Source organism: Xiphias gladius, chromosome 10 (genome assembly GCF_016859285.1).
Source record: "Xiphias gladius isolate SHS-SW01 ecotype Sanya breed wild chromosome 10, ASM1685928v1, whole genome shotgun sequence".
Classification (NCBI taxonomy): Eukaryota; Metazoa; Chordata; class Actinopteri; order Istiophoriformes; family Xiphiidae; genus Xiphias; species Xiphias gladius.
The window spans coordinates 19,577,836-19,595,975 of record NC_053409.1 but is presented as its reverse complement, the minus strand read 5'-3'; the positions used below and the strand labels follow the sequence as shown (position 1 = coordinate 19,595,975).

Below are 18,140 nucleotides of genomic sequence, written 5' to 3'. Positions count from 1 at the left end.
TTTGTTACATTTTTTCCCCACAAAACATAAGGAAACATAAACTAAGCTGAATTTAAAGTGATTTAAACATGCAATAAATTATTTTTTTTTCAGGTGGGAGGCCTTCAAGGCCATGGTGGAGGATAAGAAGAGGAAAGTGGATTCTGCTGTTAGTCTGCAGAACTACGGGCTGGAGTGTGACGAGACAGAGGCCTGGATCAAAGACAAGACACGGGTGATCGAGTCCATACAGGACTTGGGCAATGACCTGGCAGCCGTCATGACCATCCAGAGGAAACTGTTTGGTATAGAGAGAGATTTAGCCGCCATAGATGCCAAGCTCACCTTCCTGAGGAAAGAAGCCGACCAGCTGTCTAAAGATCACCCGGAGAATGCAGCCAACATCTTGGCCCGCAGAGGAGAACTGGACGCAGCCTGGGACGCCCTAAGAAAGACCCTGAAGGAAAGAGAGGACTCTTTGGGTGAGGTCAGCAAGTTACAGACTTTCCTCCAAGACATGGATGACTTCCAGTCCTGGCTTTTCAAGACTCAGAAGGCTGTGGCGTCGGAGGAACTGCCTGCCACGCTGCCGGAGGCCGAGGAGGAGCTCAGCCTTCACGATGCAGTGCGTGAAGACATAAACAGCCACGAGGAGGACTATCACCGTGTGAGGGACACCGGTTCTCAGGTCATGCAGGGTCAGGAGGACGATCCTCAGTACCAGCAGCTCGAGCAGAGGCTGAAAGGCATGGACCGTGGTTGGTATGAACTGCAGAAGATGTGGGACAGTCGCAAGAACTTCCTGGACCAGGGTCTGGGCTTCCAGCAGTTCATGAGAGACGGCAAGGCTGTAGAGGCCATCCTCAACAACCAGGTATTGTACTGCATGTGTATTTGGAGTAGGACTATGTAAATTAAGATTATAACTTATAACTCAAAATTGTCTGTCTTTAATTAGAAGACTCATCAGTTACCAAAGAGTTAGGGTGAGCTTGTTAATGATGGGGTTAGTTATGCTACAGGAACTTAACAGAATGTGGAACGGAAGAATGCAGCGTAGTCAGTTCCCATACTGCATGTTTGTCAAATAACGTAGTCGGCTTCTTGTGTTTCAAGGCTGTTTGTCTTTTTCTTTCTTCTCTTTGTCAATTCTTTTCCCCGGCTGCTTTACTGCAGGAGTACACCTTGGCCCACATAGACAAGCCTGACACCTTGGCTGGGGCAGAGAAAGCTTTGAAGAAGCATGAGGACTTTTTGAGCACCATGGAGGCGAATGAGGACAAGATTGACGGCGCTCTGCAGGCCGGACAGCGGCTGGTGGACAGTAACAACCTGTACTCTGGGAAAGTTCAGGAGAAAATGGTTTCCATCCAAGACAGGTCAGTCGTTACGATATTTGGTCAATGTGATTTCATTTATCATCAAAATCCCTTGATATTGTAGTACGTTGGAGCAATCTTTGACATAATTTCAACCATATTCGGTCGTGATCATGAGCAGATCTTGACTTAGATGGGTCTTTTTTGTCTCTATTTCTTTTCCACAATCACCATCATTTTTTCAAACTGTTCTGGTCAGGGAAAATTCTTTTTTTTATTCTAAGATCCTGGGCCATTACTTATCAAACTTACAGTATAAAAAATGACACTTAAGAATGTCCTAAAGAGCCAATTTAAAAGTAAGAAAATTATCTACGGAATATGAAGAATAATAAAGATTTATCAAGCGACCAATACCAATTTACAGCAAAGTATAAGAGTAACATTTAAGAGCAACACACAAGTGATCTCATGATTAATCACATTTATGTACTGGCAGAAGAAATAGCCGATTAGAGACAGGGATTTACCCCAAATCTTCCCTTTTGTTCATTCTTTTGGAGAAAAACTTTACATTTTTGTCAGTGATGTATTATTGTGCAAAAATATGTTATTTCAATTTTTTTAAAGAAGTTAATTTTGCTCTTGTGAAATCCTCAATATCTCCAGTATCAACTCACATGTAAAATTAAAAGCAATCTCATGGGTTTACAGTATTTATATTAGGATTAAGAAAAAAGAATGGAATAAGAAGAAATGGCTGAAAGGGAAACAAAGAAAAAACAAAACTGGAACAGGGAAGAAATTCTGCTGCTAAGGAGAATTTAGTAACATACTGATGAGTGCAGACATAAAGATGCATGGAAAGTGATTGCAAACAAAATGTTAATGTAAATGAAGGCTTTACAAATGCAAAAAAAGAACAGGAAAAAATGATGTAACATGTTATCAACTGTTCAAATTAAATGCAAATAATTGGCTACGTCTACCCTTTTCTGAATCATACATATTGTTTTAGCTGACATATGATTCATTATGATTAATCATTCAATCAATCAATCAGTCTTTGTTTGTTGGTTATTTGTTTAGCCCCTTTCACACAGATTTGGTGCAATTCAAAGTGGTTTACAGATGACTGACGAGTTGATGGTAAAACAGTACAAATGTAAACAGTACAGTACACACAAGACATAAAAATTATGAGATGATAAAATATATGAAAAATATATTTAAAAACAATAAAATAGATTAAAGATAAAACTAATAAAATAGATAAGAGAAAGTAAAAAATGTTAAATGTGAATACAATATAATAAATGATTAAATAAAAAAAATATTGGCCATAAAAAAAATCAAAATCTAAGTAAGTTGACTTTTATAGATTCCAGCACTTTAGGCTGCTCTGACTACAATGATATTTTGCACAATCCCTCTAAATCATATCTTAGAGGGTGATGGCCTCTATTTTTGCACTGCAGTCATCTCACATCTACTCTAAACCAGGGTAACAGACCTGGAACTGTATTTTTCTCATCATTTAAAGTTCACTTTTAGCAGTTTAGTGCAGGCTCCTTTCTTATGTAGAAAAAACACATCCGTTCATTGTAACTAAGTTTTCTTCAAAAGTTTCAACCAGGTCACCAGTCAAACAACTTTTTTTTATCACTGTAACATTAGTGTCAACAAGAGGCAGTAGAGAGGGCATGGGAGCTTTTCCGACGGACCCCCAAAATTCACTTGGTAGACAGGCAACCGCAATAATGGATACTGATCTTTAAGTGAAAGTGATTCTTCATGGTGTAGCAGAGAGACAGATGACTGTTTTGGGTCACTGTGTCAAGTAGTTTTTCTGTGTGGAGGAGGAGCTCATAGGGATTCACTCACTGCTTCTTCCTCGTCTGAGTTATGGCACTGAGGGAGGTGTGGGAGAAAAAGAAAGAAATGCTCAGTCTGCAGTTGTATTTCTAACGTATTTCCTTGGTTTTTGGTTTTATCTTCAGACATGACAAGAATAGAAAAAGAGCCCAGGAAGTGTCCGAAAAGCTCCAAGATAACCATGACCTGCAGCACTTCCTGCAAAACTCTCAAGATGTGAGTTCACTGTCAGTTCACTGTTCAAGCAGTCACTGGGTAGCATCAATTTGTACATTAATTATTAGCTTAATTATCCCTTCACTGAGACTTGACATCACGGGGTTTTTTTCTTCTCTTTTTATCTCTTGTTGTGTTTTGTTTATTATAACATAGCAGTACTTGATGATACCTTCTTAGATTAAATTTCTATCCTCCCTATTTGGGATAGGGGTCCCATTTGGCTAATTGCTAAATGCTCTGTTTTCAGAAGATAAAGAGGTAAATCCTGCTTGCATAAAGTCACCTCTGCAAAAACCTAAATATTGAAGTTCAGGATGTGAATCTACTTTGCTAATCGCGAATATTCACCCTTCCTCTCCGCGCTTCAGCTGACGGTGTGGATCAACGAGAAGATGCTGACAGCTCAGGACACGTCGTACGATGAGGCCAGGAACCTCCACAGCAAGTGGCTGAAACATCAGGCCTTCATGGCTGAGCTGGCTTCAAACAAGGACTGGCTCAACAAAGTAGACCAGGTCTGTATGGACTGTGTGGCTTAAGGAGTATCTTACACCTATATGAAAACCACTATGAAGTCTACAGAGCTACCCATTCTCTTCATATTGGCTTTTACAAGCAGCTAATTAATGCTTGATGTTTATTTACAATATACATACTGTTGCTACTACAGTACGTAAGTAAAACAGTGAGTTAGTAGATGCCTACTAGGGATCCTGATTTATGTTTCTGTTCTATATTTTATCACAAAATTTAAACAAATGAGATAGATATATATGATATATCTGCATATATATATATATAAATATATAGTGCCCAATATATCTGCATTTACCTTTAAACTTTCATCCTCAACTATAAAATTATTTAAAACGCCATGTGGTATTTTCCCCTGTACAACACTTTCAACAATATCATCTTCTCTCCGTGGTTTTTGTGGATACAGGAGGGTCACGAGCTCATGGAGTCCAAGCCCGAGTTTGAGCCCATTGTGAAGGAGCACCTGGCCAAGCTCCACCAGCTGTGGGACAAACTGGAGTCCACCACCCAGGAGAAGGCCCGGCTGCTGTTTGATGCCAACCGCTCCGAGCTCTTCGACCAGAGCCTGGCTGACATGAAGAAGTGGCTCTTCGGGCTGCAGCAGCAGCTACAGAGTGGAGACGAGGATGTTAAAGACCTGACTAACGCCAACATCCTGCTCAAGAAGCACCAGGTCTGTGTCTCTGTAGCATTATACTGTATTAACTTTAGGATTTGTGTGCTTTCTGTGGCTGCAGTTTCTCTGGATGCGTGCAGGTCTTAAATCATATTAGGTGAATCTCACCATGGGAATGAATACATTATAGTTTTAGTTTTAGCATATGAGATTTCATAGGATTAACTCTGAATGAGTGAGCGTCTGTGCTGGATCTGTATTTATGTTAACTGTGTGCATCTTAACACAAAAAAAAGATTTAAATTCTATGTCTTAATGTGAAAAAACATTAAACATGGTAAAACTTTCATGATATAAGTAGCTGAAAACAGTGGCTAAACCAAGTTTCACACATAAAAAAAGCAAGACAAACTAACTTTTGGTGGGTTTACCCTCCATTGCATCCACATTAGGCTTTCTGAAAGGCTATTCATCTCTTTCTGTAATCATATCTCCCCCTGCCAGATGACGGAGAACCAGGTGCGTGACCGGGCAAGGGAGCTGGAGGAGCTCCAGGAGGCTGTCAGGAAGCACGGCGGAAGCAGGGAGGACCAGCCGGAGCTAGAGGCCGAGCAACAGGCGCTGCAGAGGGACTTCCAGCAGCTCCTCACACCACTGGCCCAGCGCAAGGGCAAGCTGGAGGCCGCCAAGGCGGTCCATCAGTTCTGCAGAGACCTGGCTGATGAGCTGGTAAGCACGGCTCCAATTTCAGTGCAAAATGAAAGTGTTGAAACTCGCTGCTCTCACAAATGATTGATTGTATGAAATTAGAATAAAGATTGTTAAATTTGAAAGAAGCTGGATTAATGTTAGCTTTTGAATGACAGCAAGATAACACCCTTTGGGACTTAATTTTTAGAAATATTGAAGCCTGAACTTCAAGGGGTGAGTTTCTCCCCAAAACGATAACTTATTCATTTGGAAATTAAGTTTTCAATTACAGTATGTGCACTCAGTATGCAAGATAGTGAGACCACCAGCTCTCTCCATGAAATTGACTCTCCAGGTGAATCTGAGTAAAAGCTTTAATCCCTTATTGGTTTCACTACCTAAATCCACTCCTCAGGTGGAGGAAACAGCTTAAGGACTTTTTACTGTTTGAGCTGTTGGAGGCATTTTAAAGGGGGTAAAAGGGGTAAAAATTCATTACAATTTAGATGCTTTTCTTTTTAAATATTCGGTGTACATCAGAGATCCATAAGGCTGTGACCAGTGTCTACTTTTTTCTTTCTTTATTGTCATAATCTCCTTTTTCTTCTCCACTTGCTTCTGTCTCTCTCAGCTCTGGATAGAGGAGAGGATGCCCCTGGCAATGTCAGAAGAGCATGGCCACAATCTTCAAACTGTGCAAATGCTGCTGAAGAAGAACCAGGTAGGGATTTCTCTGTAGGAAAAAAAAGGTGTGGTTAGCCGTAAATCGCAACTTCTACTGCTGCATTTAAGTTGTTTTCTTGATTATTTGATTAATCACTGAATGTCAAAAAATGGCAGAAAATAGTGGGAAATGCCCTTCACAATATCCTGGAGCCCAAGTTGACATCTTCAAATCTCCTGTTTTGTTCTGACAACAGTTCAAAACCCAAAGAGCTTCAGTTCACAATGATGTATGAGAAAGAAAAGCAGCAAAGGCATATAACAGAAGCTGGAATAGAGAATGTTTGGCATTTTTTCACTATTTTTGCTTGAAAAATGACTAATACCATTAATCGAATTTAAAATAGTTGCAGATAATTTCCCTGTTGACCAACTAATAAGTTAGTTGACCAACTGTTTCAGGTCTAGCTACTTTGTTGTTTCATGGAAGTTGCTGCATAATGTGCAGTAAACTGGTTTCGGTTATCAGTCAAGGTATCACCCGCTACTGAAACCGTCAAAACAAAGCAAACAGAATATAACTGAATATATTTTAGTTTACCGTACAAGATACCAGTATTATTTATGTTTCTGTATATCACAAAAGTCTACAATAGTTGTCAGAGAACTCCTTTATCAGTTATGAAGGGAGTTTAGCGCCACTCAGACATTATGATATTGTTTCCGTGGCGATGCTGGACACGCTGTCTTGTTTTCTGTCCACCAGACATTACAGAGGGAGATCGAGGGCCACCAGCCTCGCGTGGACGAAGTGCTCGAGCGAGGACGGAGGATGGCGGCCGCCGCCAGCGCTGAGGGCAGACCAGAGGCACAGCAAATCGCAGACCAGCTGAAGGAGCTGGAGGAGGCGTGGGCCCGGCTGCAGAATGAGATGGCCAAGCGCCGGGAGAGGCTGAACGGCTCCAACTTGGCCCAACAGTACTACAATGATGCAGATGAGGCTGAGGCCTGGATAGGGGAGCAGGAGCTTTACATGATCGCTGATGAAAAGGCCAAGGTGAGAAGCAGAAACGGTAACATACGTGAGAGACAAGGAAGAAGGCTGATTAACTCAGGGACGTGGCCACAGATGTCTGACAGACAGATCTCATTAACAGATCTTATTATCTAAATGAAAACAACGCATCTTGAGCAAATAACAAGTGGCACTGCATGCATTAACATGATTACATGGTTAGGGTTTTCTTCAATTGGGTTGACACGCTTTTTATATGTGGCAGTCTCTATTGAGAGCTCATTTAGAGTATTTTGTTGTGCTTTGATGTGTAGCCTCCTGTCCCTTTTTTTTTTTGCAGTATTTCCTCGCTGTTTTTCCTCTACCTTCCTCCTGATTTCTTCCTCATCCTCCTCTTCTTCCATCTCTCCAGGATGAGCAAAGCGCCTTGCTGATGCTGAAGCGCCACATGATCCTTAAGCAGGCGGTGGATGACTACGCTGACTCCATGCAGAAGCTGGCTGATCGTGCCCAAAAGATGTTTGCGGAGGACCATCCTGATGGGTGTGTGCCTTTTTAATTTGATTTACACACTGAAAAAAATTACACCTGAACTTAATGCAAGGATGCTAATTCTCTCTTGTTGTCCCAGTCAGTTCTGGTTTAGGTTGATAAGAGAGACAAGCATATAAAGTGTGATAATTCCTGTATCCTAATCACATGCCAAATCTAGGGTAAACCTAAATCCAATCTCTTCGTCCTTTTTCTCATTTTCTCCATCTTCCATGCATCTCATTCTCCTCCATCCTCTCCCTTTACCTTGTCTGCAGTGAGGAGATCATCAGGCGACAGGGCCAGGTGGATAAGCAATACGCAGGGCTGAAGGAGCTGGCAGAGGACCGCAGGAAGAAGCTGGATCACAGCTACCACCACTTCCTGCTGAGCCGAGAGGTGGAGGACCTGGAGCACTGGATCGCAGAGAGAGATGTGGTGGCCTCCTCTCAGGAGATGGGCCAGGACATGGATCACGTCACGGTATTATACACACAAAAACATGCACACACTCGCAATCGTAGTTTATAAAAATAACGTAAACATTATATAACATACAGGAGAGGTGTTCAGATCCATTTTTATGTAAACATATCTATCTTTACCCTTCAGCTTCTGAGGGATAAGTTTAGAGACTTTGCGCGGGAGACGGGGATGGTGGGACAGGAGCGGGTGGACATGGTCAACCAGACGATAGATGAGCTGATCGAAGCCGGCCACAGCGAGGCAGCCGCCATGGCAGAGTGGAAAGACGGCATCAATGACAGCTGGGCGGATCTGCTGGAGCTCATCGACACTCGTGCTCAGCTGCTCACGGCGTCTTACGAACTGCTCAAGTAAGGAAAACGGTATTGATGTACCAGACCGTGAGCATGAAGACGACCAGTTATCCGTATTGATGCCATTAAATTTCCATGTCTAATCCTGTAATGCAACATAAGGCATCTAAAACAAGTTAGAATGATAGTGATATCTGGAGTATTTGTGCTGTGGTATGACTGACATCATCCAGAAAACATCTGGATGAAGTAACAATGTCACAAAGAATTCAACTCGAATATGATAACTACATCGATTACATTAAGTAGGATGATAAAGGTGATGATAATAAAGGCAGAACCAAAGATAGTGAGAGATCGATCTATTTCTCTAAGGTACTTTGATGATGGGAAGGAGTTGGTGGCTCAGATTCTCGACAAGCAGAAAGAGCTGCCTGAAGATGTGGGGGAGGACTTCAGCAAAGCCGAGTCATTCCACAGAATGCACGCCGCCTTTGAGAGAGACATCACCGCTCTAGGCAAACAGGTACAACACAGGGGATCAGCCTTTTCACTCTGAGGGAACACAGCCGGCAGCGGCCACGGGGCAAAGTTGGATGATTCGTATCTAGAGTGCCACAACATTTAGGCAACCCTGTAGAGTTTTCTCAAAGTGCGAGAAGCTAGGAGTGGGGCGTCGAGTACGGAGATTCTTACATTTTTGCCAGTCCCTTAACCCCCTGACTATTGGATGAAGGACAAATTCCATAGATTATAAATATTAAAGCTTCAGTAATTAATATTTTTATATTAACAATCGGTGAAATAAATGTATGTAATGTGAAAGGGATCAACCTTGGGCACGAACCCACAGAGAATTAAGACCCCACTTTGCAGTTTCCCTCAGTTCCTGCAGGTCATTGTTTCAGTTTTATGGCCCTGAAACGTCCCTGTTTCTGTTCAGTTTCACTGCTCTTATCAACCGTGTAGAATAGTTTTATTGTGCAGGAATCAATAAAAGCTGCTTTAATTGAGATAAAATGTAATAAAATAAAATGTGAGCATTGACATTAGCAAAGTAAGTGGACTTTGTATTTAGAATATTGACTACATAAAATTAAATTATTCAAATATTCAGGAAATTATTCAGCAAATAATGGTCAAAGTCTCAGTGCCCAAAAAATATTCCTGTCATTATAATGAGAGAAAGGCTTACTGGAAAATTATGTTTTTTTCTCTCACTTTTGTCTTATAATCTTATGACTCTGGATTCTCCTGATTCTCCTTCCATCAGGTTCAGCAGTTCCAGGAGACAGCTGCAAGGCTTCATGCCCAGTATGCAGGGGAAAGGGCGGACGCCATCCAGGCCACGGAGCGTGAGGTGGTGGAAGCCTGGAAGGGCCTGCTGGACGCCTGCGACGGCCGCAGGGCACAACTGGTGGACACAGCTGAGAAGTTCCGCTTTTTCACCATGGTCCGAGACCTGATGGCCTGGATGGAGAGCATAATCCAGCAGATAGAGACTCAGGAAAAACCCAGGTGCGCCGAATGAAATTCATTCCATAAAACAATGTGGACATTTTTCTGTGGGGAAAGAAGGAGAAAAACGGCACAAAACACAGAGCTTCATTGCGTAAAATAAATTATTACTGAGCATTGATTCAAACAGTTGAAAAACCAGCTTGAAACCTTGACCTTTGAGTAATTGTTAAACTTTTTATTCACATTCATTCTTTTTTTTTTATTGAGACATTTTTGCATTTATAGATACATATACAACTCTAAAGATAAAGGCATCATCTGTGAAAATCACGTCATCTATAAGTATGCAATAAATACCTCAAATAAAATAGGCTCAAATAAATTAATAAAAACATCTTACACATTATATACTGTTTAGTTAGCGCCATCAGTGAAGTTTTAAAGAGATGTGTATTTTTTATCATAGCTTTAGCTCTTATGCTAATTGATCAGTAGCTGGTCCCAGTGCGTCCAAATTGGTTTGCTTGTGGTTACACAACTATTAAAAGTGACATGAAGGTCGTAATAACCTTAATGAAGAATATTCAGGTTATTAAAGGTGCAGGAAGTGATATTTTTTAATTGTCCCATTCCAGAAAAAAAACTGTAATTCACCATTGAAACCAATGTTTTGCCAGGCAGAAAAAAAAATAGTATTATACTTGAACTGTTGGAAATTATCTATTTGTTTTACCGGTATAAAGATATATACAGTATGACTACAGTATTTATATTAGATAAAGGACATAGCAAACGTGCCAGGACCTGTTTATTATTGTTGCAGTTCTAGTTCTTACCAACAGAGGTGGATAAACTTCATGCATTACCTTTTATCACTTTATATCCCTCCCTCCCCTGCATTAGGGATGTCTCATCTGTGGAGCTCCTGCAGAAGTACCACCAGGGGATCCGGTCAGAGATTGAGGCCAGGGGAGCCAAATTCACCACCTGCATAGACCTCGGCAAGGCCCTGCTAACACGCAAGCACCGAGACTCTGCCGAGGTGAGCCTTCCGCAGCAAAGACGGCTTCCTTTCATCCTCAGCCGGGCCTCAAATTGCTGCTTTCAGTTGATTTAATTACTTTTCTGGGAGTGATTGTTCTTGCCTGGCACAATGGAACCAATTGGATTGCCACGAAAGAAAAAAATTCCACTCATCTTACACTCATCAGGGAGACTATAAAGCAAACACTAATTAGAAATGGAAAAGCCAAAAGAATTTAAATGAGCAATTGACCTCGGCATGAATTCAACGTTCAGTTAATTACTGCACAGTATAAATTCTTAGAGGATAATAGCCAGTCTTGGGGCTGAGTTGCTTAATAATGCTAATATGTAACTGCGACTGTATAACTGCTTGTGTCAGATCAAAGAGAAGCTGGCGCAGCTGATGGAGAAAAGGAAGGAGATGATGTTCAAGTGGGACAACAGATGGGACTGGCTCAGACTCTGTGAGTAAAACTGCACTTACCTTATTGGTCCCTGCTCAAACCTAAAAAGGAATCCTGTACATGCATTATTCCTTTCGCCTTGTTTCCACAAATCGAACTTAAATGCCTAAGGCCACAGAGCATGACTAACCAATGCGAAAGCTCATTTATGCACAAACCACCGTGGATGAAACGGTGGCTTTTGTTCATCAAAGCACTCAGGCATCAGTAAGCATCATTTTTTGCAAATAGTTAAAAATAGTCTTAGATAAAAACAAGTGTGTTCTCTGATAGTGTTCCTGTACAATAAAACAATCTGTGCGATTCATCCATTTCCACTTTAGAATTACTGTGAGTCTTCACATATAAATTTATCCAATGCCACTTTACTATATATATTATATACATATTGAAATAAAAAAATATTTAACTTATACAAATTTAATTCTTTTCTGACAGTAAAAACTGACTGTGATATTTATAAAATTGTCCAAACTTTACACAAAATCTCTTCCTTTCCAAAATATTATCACATTCCGAAAAATGTCCTAACCTTCAAGAAACTTCTTCAATTTCCCCCCAAAATTGTCACTGAATGCAATTCCCAGACCTTAACCCTAAACTTAATGTAAACTAAATTGAGCCTAAACCATAAAACCAAGTCTTGGCTCTAAAACTAGACTTTTTAAAATGGCGATCTCTCATAATGACCCCTGGCTTCATCACATCCAGTGCTGGAGGTGTGTCAGTTTGCACGGGACGCCTCGGTGGCGGAGGCCTGGCTGGTCGCTCAGGAGCCCTACGTGACCAGTAAAGACCTGGGCCACACTGTGGACGAGGTGGAGAAACTCCTCAAGAGGCACGAGGCCTTTGAGAAATCCACTGCCACTTGGGAGGAGCGCTTCTCTGCGCTGGAGCGCCTCACTACGGTATGGAGAAATCTCAGGCACTATTTAAATTAATCGGATTAAAAAAACATGAATCATAACACTATAGCTCCCCTCAAAGTAGCTTGAAGATCATTAAAAACCTTTGATTGAACCCTGTCAGACAGTATCATTTATATTCTGTATCATCTTGTTCCAGCTCTTCATTGAAGCTACATGATGTTTATACTGACTGAAATATTTAAAGCCATCCCAGCAAATGGACACACTAGACGCATTTCCCTTTGTAGATGTCCTGTGGATCATTTTATACACATCTCCCTCCACTAGTATTTAAAATGAAGCTCTGTGAGTTAGAAATGTGCTTGGCTTCCCACCAGCTGGTCAATGAATTAAATATCAATGATATGTGAAGATGATAAGTGTAATGTATCCGATTATGTTAACTAAATTAGAGCAAATAAAGGATTAGGCACTGCTTCCCGTTTAATGCTGTGTTGCAGCTGGAGTTGTTGGAGCTGAGGAAGCAGCAACAGGAGATTGAGCAGTTCATTAAAGACGAGCAACGCTCCGATAAGGATAGCAGGTACACACGCATGCACAAAAACACACAGGAATTCGTGTGTACTCTAAACTCTACATCTACAGATGTGCAAACTGTACGTAGAGAATTGTTTGGTGACAATCGTCGTGAAAGTCCTTTTAAAAAGATAAGTTGGATACTCTGTATTTTTCTTATTGTCAGCAAATCCCATGAAAATACCAAAACCACCAATGAATTGATCCTAACAAGTATTGTCACTGACTAAAGCCCGATGAGGCTTATTCCTCTCTGCCATAGACCTCCACTGTTGTCCAAAAACTGTTAAAAACCAACCAGTGAGCCACACCACTGCACTGAGTGACATGTTCCTTCATGACCATTAACATGGGCACTGTGTACGTTATATACTGTTTATGTTAAAATGATCCTACATTCACATTCACCGTCCTGCTGCCTAAATACTCACTAGTGCAACAAATCTGCTGCTGAAATGAGTCAAAAAACTACAGTTCCCAGCTGTTTAAGGAAATTACATTTATATAATTTATATAAATATATGGGTTAAATATATATATATATATATATACACACACACACACACACACACACACACACACACACACACACACACACACACACACACACACACACACACACACACACACACACACTTCAACTGCTGCTCTAAGAGGTGTCTAACGCGGACCCCCCTGCTGTCCTCTTTCCTACAGGAGAGAAGACACGGGCTTTGTAGAAGAATCTTCGCAGCTCTACACTCTTGAGGAACAAAGTCTGGTTAGCAACTGCACCCACTCAGCTCCTGCCCTCTGTCCTTCATAATGTTGTTACTTCTGTTTACAAGCAACATGGAATTTTTCGAAAAAAGAAAATCAGCCTCTTTTTTTGCTGTTTCTTTATTTATTTTTCACTAACTCCTTGAGTTTTTTTTAACTTAAAAACGACATTTGCCTGTCGAGCACCTTCTCTGAGCACTTTTTAAAATGATTAGTGATGAATAAGTCAAGGGTACACTCTGCTCCGCTTGCCTCTCTAAACCTGCAGGTTGATTTCTCAGACTTTTCTCCTGACTCATTCTGTCTGTGTCGGTCTCCGTCTCCACCTTTTCTCCTCCAGTCTGGTTCTGGCGCGGTCGAGCCCGGTTCAGGTCTGCTGGAGGGGGCGGCCGGCGACTCCACAATACCCATGGTGTCGGAGATGAGAGAGAGTGGTTCTCTTGAGCTGGAGCCCTCTGTCTCAGTAGTGACGCCGAAGGAACCAGAGAGGGCCGCCACCATGCCAGCGGAGCCCCTCCGAGCGCAGACTGTGCTGCAGGAGGGCATGCTGGGCCGCAAACATGACGTGGAGGGCTCAGGAAAGAAGGCTTCCAACAGGTAGATAACCATGACTACAGTACTATTTTTGCCTGTTTTAGCCCATTTACTACCTGTAATGTAGTCTTTACAGCACTCCGAGTACCCATTCCAGCCATCCATTTGCTTCCATTAATTTCTGTAATTTTGAAAAAATCTACCAGCACACTTGAGAACTTGCTTTACATTCTTTCATCCATCACAGTGAACCATCAGGTCTGCCTCGGTTTTTGCATTATTGTTTAAGTAACCTCACATTTAGTAGACTTTTTTAAAATCAATCAAAAATGTAGCATTGGCAAAAATGAATGCAGCGTGGATCCTCTCTGTGATGGCTTAAAACGACTCAAGTCTTCCGATTCATCGTCATACTGTACAGAAATGAAAGGAAACCAATGGTGGCAGACCATTGTCCAATAGTAGGAGGAATACATGCACATTAAACAGCAAAAATGTATAGTAGGCCTATACAGGATTTATATTTGAAGGAGCTTATGCTTAAAACACATGGTATAGTCAATCTAAAAGACATATTTTTATTGTGGTGTCGGTAATATTTAGCATTTAAAAGCAGTAAATATAAATATATGATACATGGTTTCTAAGCACATTATAATGTAATTATACAGATACATGGACAGAGCTGGAAAACATGAAAAAAAATGTTTTGAACGTTAGTGGTTTTTGAATTATTATACACAAACAGCAGCAATATCAAAAATATTAACATCTGCTTCTCAATTTAAAACTTAGTGAAGATAATGATTGCAAGTGGGCTGTGCTCTGTTGTAGCCATCTTTTTAAGATGATTGAGCATCTGTGTTTTTAACATAAAACTCCAGTTTAAATGCCGCTGTAAGTCAATTTTGTGGATACACATGCAACCCAAAAAGGTTTTGTTTTTCCCCTAACATTTGACTGCTGTCTTACACGGGATCTGGCCAGGTTCCTCTTGATAAAATTTGATTAAAAAAAAATGATTACAGTTTGAAATTGTTGCTGAGCAGTGAGCTGCTTCAACTGCTCTCCTTAGTTCTATTTAAATGACCTGATTCATTTTGCATAATTGTGAGAAATTAGCCCCCTGAAATGATGAATATTAAAGCCCTCCTCCTCGCTCTTAGGTCATGGAACAACTTGTACTGCGTGCTGAAGCCAGGTCAGCTCTCAGCCTACAAGGACGCCAAAAGTTTTGGACATGGAGTGACGTATCATGGCGAGGACCCCCTGTCCCTCAGTAACGCCAGCTGGGAGATCCTCACCAACTACAAGAAAAAGAAGCATGTTGCCAAACTACGGTGAGAACCCATTCTGTCCATCTTCGGTTTTTCTCAATTGTCTCACTATTAAGGAAATAGTTTGACATTTTGGGGAATATGCTGATTTGCTTTTAGTGATTTTTCAACCAAAATGCCCAAAATCTGCTGGTTCCAGGTTCTCTATTATGAGAATTCCCCACTTTTCTTAGTCTTACATTACAAGATGACATTTGATGATGTCATCTTGTGCTCTAAAATGCTGTGATACTGGTTAAATTACTTGGCTTTTAAATAACCAAGAAAATAATTGTTGATAAATAATCAGTAATGAAAATATTCGTTAGTTGCAGCCCTAATTGCACTAACTTTGCTGCCAGCAGCTAAAAGAGGCCTGCTCCCATTGTGAAACAATCACTAACTTTTTCAAATGTACAGAAAGAATTCAAAGTCTTTCTGTCCTGAGGTTTGTTGCTCAGATTACTGAAAAATCGGTTTTGGGGGATCTACTCTTTATCTTACTCTAATGTTCCAAACTTGTTCCTCTGGCACATCTCCACGCAATAAATTCTAACTTCACTTTCCTTTCACTCTCACAGTCTCGGTGATGGCAGTGAATATTTGTTCCAGTGTAAAGACGAGGTGAGTTCTTAACCAACTGAGAGATAACAATGAATAACTTTTAACAGCTTTCCACAAATCACATGAGACTCAGCTGCTGCTCTAAAAGTATGTAATCACGTAAACTTTGATCCTTTGCAAAGCAGCAGTCACAGGGTATAATGCTGCATACAGAGCATACAGTACATATTTACAATTCATTTTCTAAACTGTTACAGTTTGATATCCCTGCCCATGTCAAAGTAGTTTACTCGAGGTTATTTATGTAAGTAACTGGCATAAATGAGGTTATTCTCATTTCCTTCTGAATCCCCACCAGCAAGAGATTTACCCTACTGGGATCATTAAGTTTTACAAAATGAGAATAATTCACAGCGAGGTTGTTTTTAAATATATTGCCTTGAATTAGCCTTTCAAAAGGTTTCATCGTTAAAGGGCTGACCACCATTTACTGAAATAGACCAAGAGACAAAAACACACACTGTCCCACTGGAGGTAGATTTCCCTTTGTAAGCCGTGGTGTGTGTGGTTTTGTGTTTAATTTCAGGAGGAGGTCCAGCGCTGGAGCCAGGCCATGGAGAAGGCTGTTCGGCCCATGGCAGCGGAGGAGGCGTGGGGGCCCTCAGGGGCCAAAGCCCACAGCCTGCCCCCTCCCTCCTCCTCGGCTGCCCTCCCTGAGCCCAGCTCTGCCAAGAAAGACAAGGAGAAGAAGTTCAGTCGCTTTGCCAAGAAGAAGTGAAAGGAGATGGGTGGGCCATCGCGAGGGGGATCGGGAGGGGGGGGGGGGGGGTTGCCAAGGCAACCTGGAAAGAGAAAGTAGTATTTGTGTACAATCAGACAGAGCGAGCTTTTTATCACTAGATTTTTTATATTATTTTGCAAGAATTAACATAAATATTGTATTTTAGGTTTAGGCCATCACTCTTTTGCCTGTATTTAAGTCAGTGTATCAATGCAAAGGTCCACTTTTTTCTTTGTGTTCTCTTTAACAAATGCCAAATTCAAAGCATTAAATTTTTAAGCACAGGAATGCTCCTTTCACACTCAACCAAAGAATATTTGTAAAACTTTTGTTGTGTTACTTTTGCTGCAGTTTTTTTTTGCTTTATTAAGGCATGCTTTGATACGGCTATTTATGATACGAAGGCCTGTAATGAACATGGGGTGGCTAAAGAGTACTGAAGCGTACTTTTATTAATCTGCCTTATAAAATGGTTGTGAACTGTAATACTGTGCTGTTTGAATTTGGAGCACTAAATGCTACTCATAGAATTAGAGTGAATTTAACGGCCTTTAAAAAGCTTTGTAAATGCGCTGTAAAGACTCGGTGATGAGCAAACCGTAGTACAGTGCACATCCACACCAAGTGTAATTGCAGGTACGCAAACTAAATGCTCTATGCACTATGAAGGGTTTGACTGTTGAGATTTTAAATTGTTAACTGAGCAGTCACGTGACACCACAATCAGTCTATCTTGAATATAGACTATATTCTCAACTGAGCTGTGGCAGTAGTTATTTCTGTGAACTTGAAATATATTCAACACTTGTATATTGAACCCTAAATTCCATATGTATTCATTAACATATATATATATATATACATATCTATATATATATATATATATATATATATATACATATACATATATCTACAGATGCATGAAGTATGTTTTATGTTAGTTTGATATGGTGCTATTGATATGGTGATATTCTTGAACCTTCAATCAAGACCAACTTGACCTGCCTTATTTGTCTTCAACTTTGGTTTGTAGTAGCACACGTGAAAAGGTACGCTGTTGGTATATACAGTGTCTGAGGGGTGTTTCCTAAAGGTGGCTCAGAAAAGCAGGTCTCACAGTGAAAAGCCTGGCTTCAAATGAGCAGAACAGACTAAACCCGGAGGAATATGTTTCCTAGAGTCGAGTCCGGTTTATGTCACAGCTTTAAAACACCGACCTGAAACATCAGGGACTGATCACATCAATTCACAAGAAAGAAAATGGGAATGCGAAGACAAAACTGCAATGTTTGCAGCCACAGAGCAACACGTATTAAAAATAATATAAAGAGGAAAATAGTACAGAAAAAAAAAATGACCACACCTACTATAAACAAAACAGAAGACAGCTTTTGACATAATTTTGTGGGTCAGTGCCAAGCTCAGACTCTGACAAAAGACTGACAATTCATATGTAAAGTAATGTGAAACTTTCTTCATATAAGTGCTAAATATTAATGTTTAGATTGAGAAGATGCAATACCAGTAAACAACTTTAAAAGAGCCCTACCAGGTCATTTATTTTTAG

The 18,140-nt window shown here is 40.7% G+C and overlaps 1 protein-coding gene across 2 annotated transcripts in view; it reads left to right on the top strand.

The window, feature by feature from the left end:
• Nucleotides 1-17,405, top strand: part of sptb (spectrin, beta, erythrocytic) — a 44,643-nt gene extending 27,238 nt beyond the window's left edge. For both annotated transcript variants that reach the window (XM_040136683.1, XM_040136684.1), the window contains exons 16-37: nucleotides 94-853; nucleotides 1,156-1,358; nucleotides 3,299-3,389; nucleotides 3,761-3,907; nucleotides 4,336-4,602; nucleotides 5,050-5,274; nucleotides 5,867-5,956; nucleotides 6,665-6,955; nucleotides 7,326-7,456; nucleotides 7,723-7,927; nucleotides 8,057-8,280; nucleotides 8,599-8,749; nucleotides 9,497-9,741; nucleotides 10,588-10,726; nucleotides 11,090-11,174; nucleotides 11,886-12,082; nucleotides 12,544-12,626; nucleotides 13,316-13,379; nucleotides 13,719-13,975; nucleotides 15,079-15,252; nucleotides 15,810-15,852; nucleotides 16,379-17,405. In XM_040136683.1, the coding sequence (XP_039992617.1) occupies nucleotides 94-853; nucleotides 1,156-1,358; nucleotides 3,299-3,389; nucleotides 3,761-3,907; nucleotides 4,336-4,602; nucleotides 5,050-5,274; nucleotides 5,867-5,956; nucleotides 6,665-6,955; nucleotides 7,326-7,456; nucleotides 7,723-7,927; nucleotides 8,057-8,280; nucleotides 8,599-8,749; nucleotides 9,497-9,741; nucleotides 10,588-10,726; nucleotides 11,090-11,174; nucleotides 11,886-12,082; nucleotides 12,544-12,626; nucleotides 13,316-13,379; nucleotides 13,719-13,975; nucleotides 15,079-15,252; nucleotides 15,810-15,852; nucleotides 16,379-16,570 (4,264 nt within the window). In that variant the 3' untranslated portion in view covers nucleotides 16,571-17,405. The remainder of the gene's footprint in view (nucleotides 1-93; nucleotides 854-1,155; nucleotides 1,359-3,298; nucleotides 3,390-3,760; nucleotides 3,908-4,335; nucleotides 4,603-5,049; nucleotides 5,275-5,866; nucleotides 5,957-6,664; nucleotides 6,956-7,325; nucleotides 7,457-7,722; nucleotides 7,928-8,056; nucleotides 8,281-8,598; nucleotides 8,750-9,496; nucleotides 9,742-10,587; nucleotides 10,727-11,089; nucleotides 11,175-11,885; nucleotides 12,083-12,543; nucleotides 12,627-13,315; nucleotides 13,380-13,718; nucleotides 13,976-15,078; nucleotides 15,253-15,809; nucleotides 15,853-16,378) is intronic.
• Nucleotides 17,406-18,140: the final 735 nt, after the last annotated feature.